Source organism: Synchytrium microbalum, assembly GCF_006535985.1.
Source record: "Synchytrium microbalum strain JEL517 chromosome Unknown SmJEL517_scf0005, whole genome shotgun sequence".
NCBI lineage: Eukaryota > Fungi > Chytridiomycota > Chytridiomycetes > Synchytriales > Synchytriaceae > Synchytrium > Synchytrium microbalum.
Genome location: NW_022158354.1, coordinates 112,655 through 128,142, shown reverse-complemented (window position 1 = coordinate 128,142; position 15,488 = coordinate 112,655). Strand labels below are relative to the sequence as shown.

Below are 15,488 nucleotides of genomic sequence, written 5' to 3'. Positions count from 1 at the left end.
GAACGAATAGAAATCTTGTATAAGCCAGCCTCAAAATATGTATGTAACAAAACAATGAACACACTCATACAGTATACATGACCACGTTTTGCTTCAAGTCTTACAAATATGCTAAACAAATACAAACGAAAACACAATGCCAAACACAATGATACAGCTACTCCAACTCTGTTCCCCTAATCTTTCAGTTAGTCTAGATGTATATATATATGCACATAATAACTCTACTCGTTGTCTTCTCCCTCATCCATCATGGATCCGGAGAACACTTCTTCTTGGTCTCCAGCTGAAGCATCGAACAAGGTTGGTGAGGATTGACCCTTTGGAGCCATCTCAGTGTCTTCGTTTACTTCTTCCTCCTCCTCCACCCCCTCTTCTTCCACTACTTCTTCTTTTTCGTCATCATCGTCCGATTCAATGATATCTGCTTCCGCACCATCAGCATCAGACAAGTGATTGCCAATGTACTAGACGTGTGTTTGGGTTGTTTTAGTGCATCTCAAAGAAAACGGTACAAGAGGTTGCCAGATTCAGCACCTTGTTCATTGAAAAAGCAGTAACTTTCTTGTGCCCCATAACGGCAGCGAGATTCTCATCACATATAATGTTCCTCTTGTCTTTTGGATCTTGTAGATTGTTTCCCTTGATATACTTCCATATATACTAGAATGGCGCAAAACAACTGCGTTAGTACTGTTTGATGATATCTATAAGACTGTACCATTGACTTTGTATACCTTTACAACTTTGGGACGTGACAAGACTCGAGCACCTTTACAAAGAGCTGATAATGCCTCTGACAATTGGTATGGCTTATTGAATCCTCCACCAGTACCTCCACCGACCTTCTTCTTCTTTGCTGACTTGGGAGACTTTTTGGCCTTGACGGGAGTATCATCAAGATCATCAATGTCTTCGTTACTATTAACAGAAGATGTATCATCGTCTTCGATAAGATCATGGGCATGCTCTTCCTTGTATTTGTTTGCAGAGACTTCATCAGGCTTGGACATGTGTGATGACAAGATCTATTTGTGCGTACGATATGAGCGATTGGGTGCATGTGTGAGAGTAACGAAAATCCAAAGAAACCCTTCAGCTGAGAATGCTCATTGACGAGATTCACCTTGGTCATTTTGAAACCATGTATGCGAGAAGTACCCAAAACCTTTTTCAACGCTTCATCAGGCACAACAGTAATCTTGCTCTTTGGATCCTGCAACTCGTGCTCCTTTATATACTTCCATACTTCTTTGGTAACTTGAGTTCTCGCCATAAGAGTAACACCTCCTAGAAATTCACTGAGTGCAGGCGATAATAGCACAGGAGCCGTAAATCCACCACCCCTCTTCCTGATACCAGCATTACTTGCCTTGTCACCATTCTTCTTCTTTGCAGAAGCTTTGCGTTTAGGAAGTGGAGCAGCAGCACGACGAGTTCGTCCACGTGGATTATCCATCTCTTGAAGTTGACGAGCGAGTTTTGCATCTTGCTTTTCCTGGTTTGCTATTCCATCAGAATCCATGCCACTTTCGTCGTCGTCCCCTACTATTCCGTCGTCGTCGTCATGGTCACCGTCGTCATCTGAATCTATTACTTGTGATGATTTGACTTGTCTTGACTTTGGTTTTGGTTTGGGGGTGACTTTTTGAGGTGGTGGTGTTGCTCGAGAACCAGATGATGATGGTGGTGCTATGTAGTGAAAGGTAAGCTTGCAGTACAGATGGGGTTTCAAACAGGAAGATAATTGATTCAAGAATCTGCGAACTATTCTTCCATTCAACCAACGCGTGTTCCACTCCAAACTCTTGACATCCAATGTCACAACGTTACCCTTTGAGCTGGCAGTCTTTTTGATCACTGGAGGAGGAGGAGAAGCAACAGCATCGACAGCTGGACTCTCAGATTCGTCAAAGAGCGTAACGACGAGTTGGTCTATTTGCTTCTTGATGGGGGTTAAATCTACATGTCGTTCATCTTCCAGCTGCTTGCGAATACGGCGAGCTGTGACTACTGTTGGATCTGATTCTGCTAGTATCTCTTTGATCCTGTCTCTATATAGCTCTGGATTCATCTTAGAAGGGTGTCTCTCCGTGTTCTACACCTACTAAATGTGTTATTATGAGTTGTAAGAATCAAATGTTCCAATGGTGTGCAGATGTACTTCTAACAAGATGCAAAATTTACATTCGTATACTCTTATATACAGACATCGCGAAATGAGCTTCTTACGATTCTTCAACCGTAAGTAAACCGACATGTTTCAACGCGTTATTCGCATTGACTGCTTTTGAAATTCCAAAGGCCGATTTGAGTTGAAGCAAATCTCTTTTGTAGCTAAGATGGCTGGTAAAAAAAGGAAGAACAGTTCCAAGGACGATGTCGAAGTGATTGAATCTACTAAACCGACCAATGGAAGCTCTTCTTCCAATGATGTATCTGTCGTAAAGCCAAAACCATTGACCAAACGCCCAACCCTCTTCATTGATGAACCCATAGTAGTCACAAAGACGCCGCACGATAGATTCTTGTCTCAACCAAAGACTGTCGGCATTGTCGGTGCTGGCTTCAGTAAGCATCATCCTGAAATGATCAACATTTGATCAAACTGATTACGTACACCTGACGCGTTCCTATCGTCTCAAATTAGATGGGGGACAACCACGTGAAGGTGTAGAACACGCTCCTGCTCAACTGGTCGAAGCAGGTCTCGTCGACCAACTCAAGGGACTAGGCTGGCATGTCCAATTCGACGAGAAATTCCCTACATATGAAAGTCTCCGTCCCACTGTCGACGATAAAAAGGAAGGCCATCTACGTAATGTCCAATATGTATCCAATGTCACAAAGAGTGTCGCTGATACCGTTGCTGCTCATGCCAAACAAGGTCGTTTGGCATTAACTATTGGGGGTGACCATTCTCTGGCTATGGGAACTATTAGTGGTACTGCCGCTGTCTATCCTGATGTTGGTGTTATCTGGGTTGATGCTCATGCTGTACGTGTATAATGCAATGTGATTTATTTGACATTTGCACGTGTTGACAAGTTGTCACTTCATGAACACCACTGCTCATACATTCTCATCATGATCATCATCATGATCATATAGGACATCAACACTCCTGAAACTACAACCTCTGGCAATCTCCATGGAATGCCTGTCGCCTTCCTCATGGGTCTAGGCTCATGCGGAACCATCGAGGCTTTCAACTGGCTCAAACCATGTCTCAACCCAGACAGGATTGTATATATTGGTCTCCGAGATCTCGACACTGACGAAAAACGAATCCTAAAACACCATAAAATCAAAGTATTCACTATGCACGAAGTCGATCGATACGGTATTGGACAGGTAGTAGATATGGCTATACAACATCTAGGTCCAGATTGTCCCATTCATCTCTCCTTTGACGTGGATGGCTTGGATCCTAGTGTCGCTCCTGCTACTGGAACTCCTGTACGTGGTGGATTGACGTTTAGGGAGGGTCATTACATTTGCGAAGCTGTCTACGGTACGGGTCGTGTCGTGGGTGTTGATATTATGGAAGTCAATCCAATGTTGGGGCAGGGAGACGAGTTAAGCCAAACAATCTCTGTTGGATGCTCGTTGACTCGAGCTTCGTTGGGTGAAACATTATATTGAAAAAACAAGCCTTCTATGAATCAGTTTTCATTCCTGCCTTCCAAAATAGTACCAGATCTTTAGAACAAGTACGTTATCATATAAATGCGCTCTAGATCAACTGCATGTTGCGATTCGCGATGCGTTCGCTTATACACGTTCCGAATTTCGTGCAACATTAGAAATAAAACACCGTCCTTGACGCATTCCTAATCTGTTCGCATAGCAATCGCCCTACTGAGAAGGCTCGGATCTGCTTAATCTCATCATGTCGCGTATGGATCCAGAGAAGCCCTGGACTTTCAACCACCAAAGGGCCCAAGTCAATGGCATGAACATGCACTACGTTGACGAAGGAACAGGCAAAGATAACGCATTGGTGCTGGTACATGGATTCCCTGATCTTTCTGAGTAATATCAAAGGAAACCTTTATTCGTTGCCTGTTACCACGCGTGATCGTTGCATCTATACGCCAAATCATAACACAACGTCTTGGGGTTTCCCTAGGGTATGGCTGGAGACACAACATTAAAGCTTTGGCAGATGCTGGATTCCGTGTGCTAGTTCCTGACATGAGAGGATATGGTATTTTCGCACCTTGTTCGTTGACTCTTCGCGGAGCTGGGTCTGAAATGTTTATCGTTTCCAGGATCGTCATCAAGTCCACACGCTCCAGAAACAGCATCGTTGCAAGTCAAGCGTCAATTCGCTCAAAAGAATGTCTGCAAAGATTTGATTGAGTTGTTGGATGTTTTGGACATCAAGAAGGCTGTTTTTGTACGTTTCCGTTTTAGCTGTCAAGGCCACGCGTGGCCGAGAAAAGATGTGTTCTAACCGGTATGGATTCATTAGATTGGACATGATGTGAGTCTTGACTTCTGCGGATATTCGAAGCGTGTTGCTTTTGTCGTGTGAAATTGGCGTCTATTTGGACACCAGACGGGTTTGCCAATTCAAACAAGTGTTTCTTATGTGACCTTATTACTCTAGTGGGGTGGAGCTACCGTGTGGAAGGTTAACATCCATTATGTAAGTGTTATGGAGATAATGGGTTTTGTTGAAATTGTTCAACAATTTAACTCCATCACCACAGCCAGAACGGTGCAGGGCAATAATCGCACTCTGTACAAACTGGACGCCCCCAGCGGACGTGTATCGATCCAAAGAAGAAGTGTTGAAAGTCATGCCCCAAGCCGCATATGTAAGTGTTTAGCCCAATTCAAGACTTGCATCTCATTCTCCATCACCAACAATCCTTCGAACAAACTAGACATACTACTTTGGAACTGACGCTGCTGACCGCACCTTATCCAAAAACGTTGAATTGTCGTTACGTGTCTTGCTAAGAAACTCGACGTCGGAAAGACTGCCTTTCAATCCATTCAGAGATCCCAGTGTGTTTGAAAGGATGGATGATTATGATAAGCAGTTGGGGCCGTTGACTTCTATGACGCCAAGGGTAAGGTTCTATCTAGTACCGGATATCCAAGAAGGTGGAAGCCTAAGAGTGCTTTTTCGCAAAATAGGAATTCCAATACTATCTGGACACGTTTACTCAAACTGGATTTACTGGGCCTTTGAACTGGTGTATGTGAAACTGTAAAGACTCGTTTTGTTTTCATATTGCTGATTTTTCGTGCTTTGTATAGATCGAACCGGTCTCTACAACTTTGAAGATGAGCTTGGAAAACCAAAGACCGTTTCTCTCCCAGTACTCTACGTGTTCCCTGAAAAAGATCCCGTATTCAAAGAAAATGTGATTGCACCAATGCACGAACTCATCAAGCACCTGACTGTTAAAAGAGTACCAAACGCAGGACATTGGGTTGCTGCTGAATATCCTGAGCAAGTCAACAAGCATATGATTGAATGGTTGACTAAAACCCTCCCTGAACATGAAAAACGCTCGAAATTGTAGTGTTTTGAAAGGTTTTAAATATAAATATAAAGAAAGAGTCCAACTACATTTTTATATATAAGATTTATAAAAGTTTCTACTTTTGTTCAGGTCGCAGAGATGGGAAGGCTTCCTTTGTACGTCTTCATTTTACTTTACTGTGTCTAATATATAGGTGAGGTATTATGTTGTTCAAGGGAATGTAAATAGTAGTCCAGTCATCAGAGCGGTGATTACGCCGCCAGCTGTTGACAAGGGTTTCAAGGCACTGCCGGTTTGCGGTACTGTTGCTGGTGATGTTGAGTTGGCCGCTGGGGGTGGAGGAGGTGTGTATATGGCCCATTGGTATGCGACACCAGAGCTATTCAAATCCGCCATGAAATTCTGTGTAATATTGTTCGTGTTGGAGATGTTTAAGAGTTGAAAATCTCGCGCGGTGCCTGATTCTACTTTTCTGAATTCAAACAAGCCCTGTTGCAAGTTGATATGTGAGTTAATGGCTCACAACCAGAAACAGACACAAAGCCACTTACAAACATCTTGATAAGTGGAAACTTGACATATGTAGCAGTATTAGCAACACCTTCCAACCACCATCCTCGCTTCTGTGGCAATTCCGCTGCACCAGCAGTTATTGGCAGATATGTTCCGTTTGTGCCATTAGGTGTGAATGCGTTATAGTGCGCAACACCCCACTCGGATATGGACAGAGGCTTGTTGGTGCTTTGCACCCAATCGTAAAATGGATACGTGCCACCGAGTAGTGTGTTGGCGAAGTATGTTGTTGGAGGCACTTGGTTCACTCCGTAGTACGGGTTGCCAGGGCATTTCAGGCACTGTGGCCCAAAGTAGTAGAGAGATGTTCTGACGTTTGATTTTGTTAAATTGGACTTTTTTTTTGAAGAGGGCGGAATTCTTCACACATACCCAATCCAATCAACATATTGAGCGCCCGGCCACCTTAAAAAGCAATCGTTAATTGATCCCACTGTAAATTGGAAGGTAATTTGTTTAATTGTCTCACCATGGAGTATAGGGATTATCGTCAGTGTCATAGACACCATTCTTGTTTGTATCCAGCGCTTCCAAGTTGGCTGGATCTATGTCACCCGTGACACTGGCATCGACGGGGAATGCGCTAGCGAAGGACACGTTAATTTTATTGTTTTTGAAACTTGTCTTGTTCGCACCCATCTGGTAAAGCTTGAGGAGCGAAAACCTGCAATTCGTAGTAAGTTAGAACTAGAATCGCGATGAAGCGTGGAATTGCCGATTCTTACCATCGCAGTTCTTGGCGCGACAGCTCTAACAGCATTAGTAACATTAATCCACAGTTGAATAAAGTCTATAGGACGTAGGGCCCACGGGTACTAAGAGAGGAGAATTTAGGACATGTGTGTATCGTAATCAAAGAAGCTGACTTAATACATACCCAATTCCCATTCATCTCTGGAGCAAGACGTATAAACACATCAATCCCTCTGGCATTGTACGCAGCAACCTGATTTGCCAGGTCTGTTATATGAGTTGAATTAATTGCTGAGAATGCTGTTCCCAGCGGTGTCATCGTGTACGGGTAAACGGTCAACATTAGCTGGAAATCTAAAGGATATTTGGTTGTAAAAGAGTCAAAGCACATTCTGAGACGGGATACTGTCAAACAGGGTTACTTGTGTTGGTATCAGTGAAGAACTGAATGTTGATGGTGGTATCGTTTGGTGTATTCGCGTTTGGGCTCATCACAGGAAGGTTTTGCGCGGCGTGCCATATAGGCCAGTATTTGCCTGTGTGATTGTTTATATTCACGGGATACATATCCGTCCCTGGACTTGTATCAGGCCAAACCTAGTAGATCAAGTAGGGTAAATGGTTGCGGATTGATGAGATGCATATCCAGAACGTGAAAGCTGACAATGAAGGTATGTAGCAATGTTGCGGTAAACCTGCAGCATAGTGATTGCCGTCAATGCTATGTTGCATCCCACCCATGTTTAGGCAAGGCAAGCTTGCGAATGAAAGGGCGGAAAGCAGCGATATGATGACGGAACTAGCGATGCAACATACCGCTATAAGCACTGTTCCATTGGGTTCCAGTAATGCCAGTCCATTGGCAAATGGTATGGTAAAGACGGAGAGGACAAACAGAATTGACCAGCACGAGATGGTGGTAGTTCCAGTAGTCCAAGGCATGATAATCGACGAATCCTGCTCTTCCGCTCCTCTCCAACAAGATAATCTAGTAGTTTTAGCGATTTGAATGGTTTGCTTTGCGATTTTTCAAACAATCCTGCCGCAGAGGATTAAACCGCAGAACTCTAAGCACGAACTGCAGCATCTTGGCGAGTTAGATCTGATAGATCTCGGATCCGAGCAGAGCACTGCATTCAAGAACATCGCGCTTGGTTGCGTGAAAGGACGTTGCCTTGCCTTTAAAACAGTGTCAAACTTAGATCGGTGACGTTTTTTGACAAAGAAGCAACCACGTTCAGTAGGATGAGGATTATTATATTACTGGTATTACGTTTCATCAAAATCCAGATTAAGTAGCTGTGATCAACGTCATGGCTACAGCAGCCACAGCTAAGAATGAACATAATTCAATCTTGATTCCAGTGCTAGCTTTTGGAGTTACAGATGTGGCAGCAGTTGGGCTGGCAGCAGCAGCGGCAGTAGCACTCGCTACAATAGTTGAATTTGCCCAGACGTATTCAACGGTTGTAGTTGCAAGATCTGACAAGAACGTGCTTGTCACGATACCACCGTTCGTGCTCGTGTTGAGGAACTGAAAGTCACGCAGGCCTGGCTCGTACTTTCGCCATTCTGGAGAAGTGATGATGTGGTTAGAAATGACTTGAAACCCACACAAACGGATTCATTACCGAACAGGCCAAACATTTTAACATTTGGAAACATGGCCATTGTTGCAGCATTCGTAAGTGATTGAGACCACCATGCTCTCTTCATGGCCAACTCTACAGAACCAGGTTCATCCCATTAGAAGGAGTTTAGCATTTTCGACATAAAAGTTTCAACCTACCTCCAACGCCTGGGTCCACCGTCACATAGTAAGGGATACCCCACTCAGCAAGAGTAATGGGTTTACCTAGTGACACTACATAACTGTAAAAGTTGAATGCTCCCCCAGCTCCAGTCATCCAGCCAACAAAGTAGTTGGGATCGACAGCTGCATTGACTCCATAGTTGCCAGTGGAGTCGTATGGGCCCCAATAATACATGCTCGTTCCAACTAATATAGATCAAATAGTTAGCAAACTCAAAGTCGCGCAATGTATGCAGATCGCAGTACTCCTTACCCCAGTCTACAACGTCAGTTCCTGGAAAATATGGAGTATCTAAAAGATGGGAGTCGTATCAGAGAATTTGCATTCAAAATGGTTCACGGGACTCTTACAAGGGTTGTCTGCGAAAGAGATCTGTCCATCCCCGTTAGTGTCCATTGCAGCGAAATTTGCAGCGGAAGTTGCTCCCGTTGTTCCAGGAGACAAGGGAAAGCCTATAAGTCATCAGAATTAACTAGCGTTACAACACATAATCAAACACAATCTACTCTCTCAGAAAGTACGAAATGTGGCATTGTTGCAAAATTACGTGCCTCCCTGGAGTATCTGTGGTGACCACATGAAACTAACTAACGGAGCAACAGCTCTCACAGCTAAAGCAATCTTTCGATACATGGCAACGAATTCGATTGGCCTACATGAATTTTGTCAGGAAACTAGGATGATTGAGGCACATCTTACACACGTACTGCTGGGCCCATGGATACCAATTTCCATTCATTTCTATAGTAACATGTGTAAGCAAACGCAAAATTAGTGGTCTCGCTACTGGTCTCACCAGCAAATATCCTCAAAATCACTCGTCGACCTTTAGCATTGTAACCAGCACATTGCGAGGCCAGAGCTTGAATATCAGAATCTTGTATATTTGAGTATGCGTGTCCCGCAGTAAGTGCGTAAGGGTACAGATCCACTGAATGTTTGGTAATTGGGTCAGCGAATTGTTGTCAGACCGTCCTAAACATTTTGCAGATCACATAACGTACGAATTAATATAGCATCAGTTCCTAGTGCTTCGATCAGCGAGTAATCGATCGTGGTATCAATATTAGCGGGGCTCATGTCAGCACCAATAACTGGGATATTCTGGGCCATATGATAGACACTATTGCAGTTGTTAATTGCAGTTAATTGCAGTTAATTGATAGACACTGTGTGTATCCTTGTGAGATCGAAAAGCCATACTGACACGAATACAATTACTCACGGCCAGTGTTTTCCTGTACGGGTATCAATTTTAAGCGGTGAATCATCATTGTAAGGCCCCTTGTAACTGTGTTAGGAAAATGTGTTGGTCAGCTCGTGCCAATTGTGAGCTGGATCCCACCATTTTGTAGCTTCTAAAGAGTTTTATAGGCACTCACGGATAATTATCACTCCAGACCTAAGGAAAACATAGAGGGTTAGGCTGGTTGCTTTGGAAACGTGGTGGGTGGATGTGTGGACCAAAAACCAACATCAGTCCCATGCAGCATTGTAAGCTTACTGAAATCATGATTTTGTTGCCTGGAGGTACGAAATTGACAGCAGCCAGGGTGGTCGCTGTCCATACCAGAACCAGACATGTCGCAGCAAACGGTGGGAACTTCAAGAGGTGCATCTTTGGACCAAGCACCTCAATAGCAGTCTGCCAACGTCACAGACTTAGCTTATATGTCGCTCGTAGATGTTTACGGCGCTCCCTGTACGATGCACAAAAACAGATTGGTGGGCTATTGTAAAGATGTAAAATGTGACAAGGTGTGTTTATTGCCTCATTTCACGAATTGTGAGCAGGAACGCACACAGCAAAAGGTTGAAGCCTGTTGAATTCATGGCGCGCGCTGATATGGACCTCTTACGAAAGTGCGATCGCTATGATATTGAAGGAGATTATGGGGTTACAAAAAGTCAAGTATTAGGTATCAGAAAAGTCCAGCAATTACGATAACACAAACAGAGACAAGGAAACCGAACGCATTAAGTTCAGCCTGTCTCTCAGAGAATGAGCTTGAAGGGGCTTGAGTTACGGTGAGTATGGATTTAGTCGTGGTTGCTGTTGGAGGTGCTGTTGTCGTCCCGTTCGTAGAGTTCGCCCATATTATATTCACCTAATTGGAGGGGAAGAGATATGCTATAGGCAAAATATGACTTTGGTCACAATAAACATTCTTTACGTACGCCACTAGCATCAATATCGGCCAAGAAAGCCTTCATTACAGTTCCGCCATTAGTGGTATCATTCAAAAATTGAAAGTCACGGAGAGTTTCGAGTTCGTATCTAAACAAAGATAGCTGTGAGTTTATCTCTGAAGCATGATACTCCAATTTCACATTCAACCCTTACTTGCGGAACTCGAAGAGCCCAATGAATTTGATGTTTGGGTATTTGTCAAGCATTGTCTTGTTCGTGATTGCTTGAGACCAAAATGCTTGTTTCATTGCCAGATTTCCTGGACCGGCATCAATTGGTGTAGCAGCCCCGTTGTATCCATTAGCTGTTTTAAGATAACAATCATTCACTGTTAGTACTTTGCATAGGCAAATCGTAAACTCCAAGTCGACTGGCATACCAAAGTAGTCGAGGCTAGGAGAACATAAATATAGGGTCAGCATCTCTCAACCCAAGAAAAAATTGAGAAGCCCATGCTTACTAGAATGGTTTTCCAAGTTCCGTAATAGACAATGGCTTCCCCAAACTGACAACATAGTCATAAAAGTTCACAAGTCCTCCCGTCAGTCTCGCCTCGAAGAAATTCGACGGTGGCAGACTGTTTGTCACATATGTGCTCAAACTGTTGTCGTACGGCCCGAAATCGTACATGCTGGCTCCAACCCTTTGATTGATGGGTGATGACTGTTAGGATGTGTCTCTATGTGATAGAACTTTGAAACATTTTCCACACCAATCTACAACATCAGTACCAGGCCAGAATGGCGTGTCTGCAACGTGAAGAGCAAGTTAGTTTGCGATTTTATGACTGAATTGGACCTTCCTTTCATAACATACATGGATTATCACCACTATCAACAACCCCATTCTTGTTCGTGTCGAGAAGCGCCAAGTCTGCGGCGCTCATGGTGCCTGTCGAGGACGTCGGGACATAACCACCTACAATACCGAAATGAATCGTTAAGTCAACAGCAATGCGGCTGATACTCTCAATGCAAATGAACTCTAGTAATTTCAAGACTGACCATTTTCAGATACCATTGGACTCCATAACATGGCTAATATTCGAAGAAACGGCGTTTAGCACTACAATACACGGGGTTTTAAATGCCAAAGTTAACATTGTTTCGTGGAAAAATTTACCTGTAAGTGGAGCTTGCGCTTGTATCAGCAATGCGAGCTTTCTGAAGGTAGCAATGAAGGCCGTTGGTTGCTGAAACAAAAGCATATGTTATTTCAAACGTTGCTGTGCATGCCTTATCAAAACAACGCTGAAAACTTGGTTCAAGTGCTGCTTGCAACTGACAGGCAACGGCCAGTGCACTCACCAGTGCCCAAGGATACCAGTTCCCATTCATTTCTGGCGCAAATCTGAGAATCACTCTTCGCCCCTTCTTATTGTAAGAGGCGCATTGGTCGACGAGGGCTTGTATATCAGAGTCCAAGATTGCCGTCCATGATGTTCCCGCGGGGAAAGTGTAAGGATATATGCTGACTGTTCATAAAGAGATAAGCAATCCAATTATTGAAAACGCAGAACGAAAGACCGTATGGTGACTTACTCAACAGTAGTGCATCGCTGTTTACTGCGTCGACTAAGGAATAGTCCATGGTATCATTTACACCAGGGTCATTGGTTAGCTCGCTGAACACTGGTATGTTTTGACTCATGGATAAAGCTCTAACAGAAAATCAGTTTGAGCAAAAAGCGCTTCGTGATGCCATGTAAACCAAGTTGTCGTAGAAGTTACCCCCATTGTCGACCAGTTCTAATAATACGACACAAGTAAGCTTCAATAATCGATATGTGAATAGCTCCCATGCGTAAAATTACCTTGAGTAAAGTGCTTGGGGGGTGTCCACATGGAAAGTTCCTTGCCAAGCTGTAGCAAATCGAGATGTGAGTACTTCTGAAAAACGTTCGGATACGACACGGGATGTATTGAATGTATGCTCACGATAATGATCCAGCCAGACCTAAACGTTAATGATTAAACCACAGGGGATGGAGAACGTCAGCGATCGTTCCGGTTTGCGACAAATGTATCCAATCATCCAAGACTTACCGACAACCACATTGAGCCTGCAGGTGGTTCAAACATTGCTGCAGCGATGCATGATCCAACAGTACTAAGTGACAATGTCACCGAGTACAGCCAAAGCTTTGGAAGGTGCATATTTAGTGAATTTGGTGGTTGAAGTCCCAAGATTACTAGGGTATGCCAATGAAACCAGCTCAAGAGGCGTGAAATCAATACGAATCGTGGCAGAACTACTGGAAGTAGTCTGTCTTGGCACTAAAATCCAAAAGAACGCCCGCTGACTTTGAACGCTAAATTGTAACGTGGTGCATCAACCAAGATATCAACATGAGAACTAGACACTAAATCCGGTTTACATACTATATCAATTTTATTGAGGATAATAAGATTGCAATATTAGTGAGGATCAAATGCTAAGGATTAGAAAGATCCGGGAATCATCATTATGAGTATGGATATAAGGAGGCCAGCGTTAATGTTAACTTGTCTCACGGAGAATGAGCTAGAGGGCGCTTGAGTTATGGTAAGTATCCCACGAGTTGTCGTGGCAGCAGCTGTCGTTGTTGTGGTTTGTCCGCCAAATGAAGATGTTCCATTCGTGGAATTGGCCCATATTACGTTGACCTGTAAGATAAGCATCGTGTAAGTAAGGATCGATATTGCAACAAGAAACATCCCTTACCCCACTGTTATCAATATCAGACAAGAAGGCTCTCATGACTGATCCGCCATCAGTCTGATCATTCAAAAATTGAAAGTCACGGAGAGTTTGAATCTCGCTCCTGGTCATCAGGGCGAATGGTTAGAGTTTGACTTCATCGCGTAACAAACGAGTCAATAGGCTTGCTTGATAAACTCAAAGAGTCCAAAGAATTTGACGTTCGGGTATTTGGCCAGCATGGCCTTGTTGGTAATGGCTTGGGACCAAAACGCTTGCTTCATTGCCAAGTTTCCTGGTCCTGCAGGAATTGGGGTACCTGGGCCGCCGTAGCCACTTCCTACAACGGCAATATCCTGTAAGTTCACGCCGACGATATAACAGATTCCAATTGTGCTGGCCTACCATAGTATTCGAGACTATTTGAAAAAGACTGTAATTAGCGATGTTTTACCGATACGCAGCACATGCAAAGACTCACTAAAATGGCTTTCCAAACTCTGTGATTGCAAGAGGCTTGCCCAAACTTAGAACGTAGTTATAGAACGGGACCAAGCCTCCCGTCAAAGCATCCTCAAAGAAGCTTGGGGATGGCAAGTTGTTCGTGACGTAGGCATTTTTACTGCTGTCATAGTTGCCGAAATCGTACATGCTGGACCCAACCCTTTTTTTGAAAATGATTGTGATGAGGTTTTTAGAAATCGTCCCTGAAGTATCCAACTAAATACCAATCTACGACGTCGCTTCCAGGCCAGAATGGGGTATCTGTATATGAATGTTGAGTCATGTTGTAGTTTCTGAATTCGAGAAAGTGGAAACTCACATGGGTTATCTCTGCCATCTAAAACACCATCCTTGTTTGTATCCATGGCGGCCAAGTCTGCAGCGCTTGTAGGGCCCGTCGAGCTCGTTGGCGTATAACCACCTAGAATTCCAGTAGCAAAACGGTCAAATTGGGTAAACTTAAAAGCCCTGTGACAAGGGAGCAATTCAAACGAATATTATTTACCGTAACCACTGATCTGAGGGGACCACATCATGGCTTTAGGTCAAAAAAGAGTTAGAACAGAAATCCTGGTTTACCAACTTTGATTTGAGAAGAGTCAAACAAATCGATTCAAAGAGCATACCGGTGAGTGGTGCTTGAGCTTGTATCAGCAAGGCAAGCTTTCTAAAGGTAGCAACGAAGGCAGTAGGTTGCTTGAAGTGAAGGTTGTATTAGTTCAAATGCGGTCAGGCACCAAGCAGACCACGGCAAGTAAACTTACCAGTGCCCAAGGATACCAGTTGCCGTTCATCTCTGGAGCAAATCGAATGATCACTCTTCTCCCCTTCTTATTGTACAAGGCACATTGGTCCACAAGAGCTTGTATATCAGAGTCTTGAATCGCTGTCCATGATGTTCCAGCCGGGTACGTATAAGGATAGACGCTGACTGTTCATTCGCAAAAACGAAACAAATTAGAAACAATTTGTACATGTGTAAGCATGAGAAATGTCAACAAACTCACTCAACAGCAGAGCATCGTTGCCTAGCTCGTCAATCAACGAGTAGTCCATAGTATCATTAACACCAGGGTCATTTGTATGGTCGCTGAGCACTGGTATGTTTTGACTCATGGACAAAGCGCTAGTGGCGGTTCGATTCAGCACAAAGTGTAGCATAAGTGGCATAGAAGACATACCCCCATTGACGACCAGTTCTAATCGAGAAGACAGATCAGATTATATATTCATTCAGATGATCGAAAGTCGTTTCAGATGATTACCTTGCATACAGGGCCTTAGGCGTGTCGAGGTGCGAGGTTCCCATCCAAGCTTCATAATTGTGTGGTGAATTGTGAGATGTTGGGCATCATTCAATAGAGAAAGACAAATGCATTCAATTAAACATACGATAATGATCCAGCCAGACCTAAACGTGAATGGGTGAACCACAGGGGATGGAGTAAATGAGCATGCATTCAAACAACAAAATGTTGAAGAATGACGACTTTACCGAAACCCAAATAGAGCCAGCAGGAGGCTCAAACA

The 15,488-nt window shown here is 43.7% G+C and overlaps 6 protein-coding genes across 6 annotated transcripts; 1 reads left to right on the top strand and 5 right to left on the bottom strand.

The window, feature by feature from the left end:
* Nucleotides 1-224: 224 nt before the first annotated feature.
* Nucleotides 225-2,074, bottom strand: SmJEL517_g01433 (uncharacterized protein; the record flags this gene model as incomplete). Its single annotated transcript, XM_031167361.1, has 5 exons — nucleotides 225-467; nucleotides 538-663; nucleotides 738-1,028; nucleotides 1,127-1,692; nucleotides 1,834-2,074. 5 exons carry the CDS (start codon nucleotides 2,072-2,074, stop codon nucleotides 225-227), a joined length of 1,467 nt encoding a protein of 488 aa, XP_031026489.1.
* Nucleotides 2,075-2,342: 268 nt separating this feature from the next.
* On the top strand, nucleotides 2,343-5,543 carry CAR1 (arginase; the record flags this gene model as incomplete). The annotated part of the gene is made up of 11 exons (XM_031167360.1): nucleotides 2,343-2,571; nucleotides 2,651-2,997; nucleotides 3,112-3,628; nucleotides 4,133-4,210; nucleotides 4,275-4,402; nucleotides 4,478-4,489; nucleotides 4,616-4,654; nucleotides 4,719-4,826; nucleotides 4,896-5,084; nucleotides 5,152-5,212; nucleotides 5,275-5,543. 11 exons carry the CDS (start codon nucleotides 2,343-2,345, stop codon nucleotides 5,541-5,543), a joined length of 1,977 nt encoding a protein of 658 aa, XP_031026612.1.
* A 171-nt stretch (nucleotides 5,544-5,714) lies between these two features.
* Nucleotides 5,715-7,089, bottom strand: SmJEL517_g01431 (uncharacterized protein; the record flags this gene model as incomplete). Its single annotated transcript, XM_031167359.1, has 7 exons — nucleotides 5,715-5,993; nucleotides 6,056-6,386; nucleotides 6,450-6,482; nucleotides 6,547-6,660; nucleotides 6,713-6,741; nucleotides 6,803-6,892; nucleotides 6,955-7,089. 7 exons carry the CDS (start codon nucleotides 7,087-7,089, stop codon nucleotides 5,715-5,717), a joined length of 1,011 nt encoding a protein of 336 aa, XP_031026487.1.
* Nucleotides 7,090-8,061: 972 nt separating this feature from the next.
* SmJEL517_g01430 (uncharacterized protein) lies at nucleotides 8,062-10,202 on the bottom strand (the record flags this gene model as incomplete). The annotated part of the gene is made up of 12 exons (XM_031167358.1): nucleotides 8,062-8,342; nucleotides 8,402-8,494; nucleotides 8,560-8,769; nucleotides 8,837-8,875; nucleotides 8,935-9,036; nucleotides 9,169-9,236; nucleotides 9,292-9,325; nucleotides 9,381-9,515; nucleotides 9,589-9,707; nucleotides 9,810-9,875; nucleotides 9,967-9,986; nucleotides 10,089-10,202. The coding sequence occupies 12 exons, from the start codon at nucleotides 10,200-10,202 to the stop codon at nucleotides 8,062-8,064; spliced, it is 1,281 nt and encodes a 426-aa protein (XP_031026488.1).
* Nucleotides 10,203-10,506: 304 nt separating this feature from the next.
* On the bottom strand, nucleotides 10,507-12,856 carry SmJEL517_g01429 (uncharacterized protein; the record flags this gene model as incomplete). The annotated part of the gene is made up of 14 exons (XM_031167357.1): nucleotides 10,507-10,692; nucleotides 10,763-10,862; nucleotides 10,929-11,079; nucleotides 11,155-11,168; nucleotides 11,236-11,418; nucleotides 11,488-11,524; nucleotides 11,592-11,693; nucleotides 11,780-11,812; nucleotides 11,898-11,967; nucleotides 12,083-12,249; nucleotides 12,317-12,435; nucleotides 12,506-12,523; nucleotides 12,589-12,731; nucleotides 12,821-12,856. The coding sequence occupies 14 exons, from the start codon at nucleotides 12,854-12,856 to the stop codon at nucleotides 10,507-10,509; spliced, it is 1,359 nt and encodes a 452-aa protein (XP_031026602.1).
* Nucleotides 12,857-13,216: 360 nt separating this feature from the next.
* Nucleotides 13,217-15,278, bottom strand: SmJEL517_g01428 (uncharacterized protein; the record flags this gene model as incomplete). The annotated part of the gene is made up of 12 exons (XM_031167356.1): nucleotides 13,217-13,420; nucleotides 13,479-13,578; nucleotides 13,653-13,794; nucleotides 13,860-13,873; nucleotides 13,936-14,118; nucleotides 14,183-14,219; nucleotides 14,278-14,379; nucleotides 14,464-14,496; nucleotides 14,585-14,654; nucleotides 14,723-14,889; nucleotides 14,966-15,157; nucleotides 15,224-15,278. 12 exons carry the CDS (start codon nucleotides 15,276-15,278, stop codon nucleotides 13,217-13,219), a joined length of 1,299 nt encoding a protein of 432 aa, XP_031026601.1.
* Between the last annotated feature and the right edge of the window lie 210 nt (nucleotides 15,279-15,488).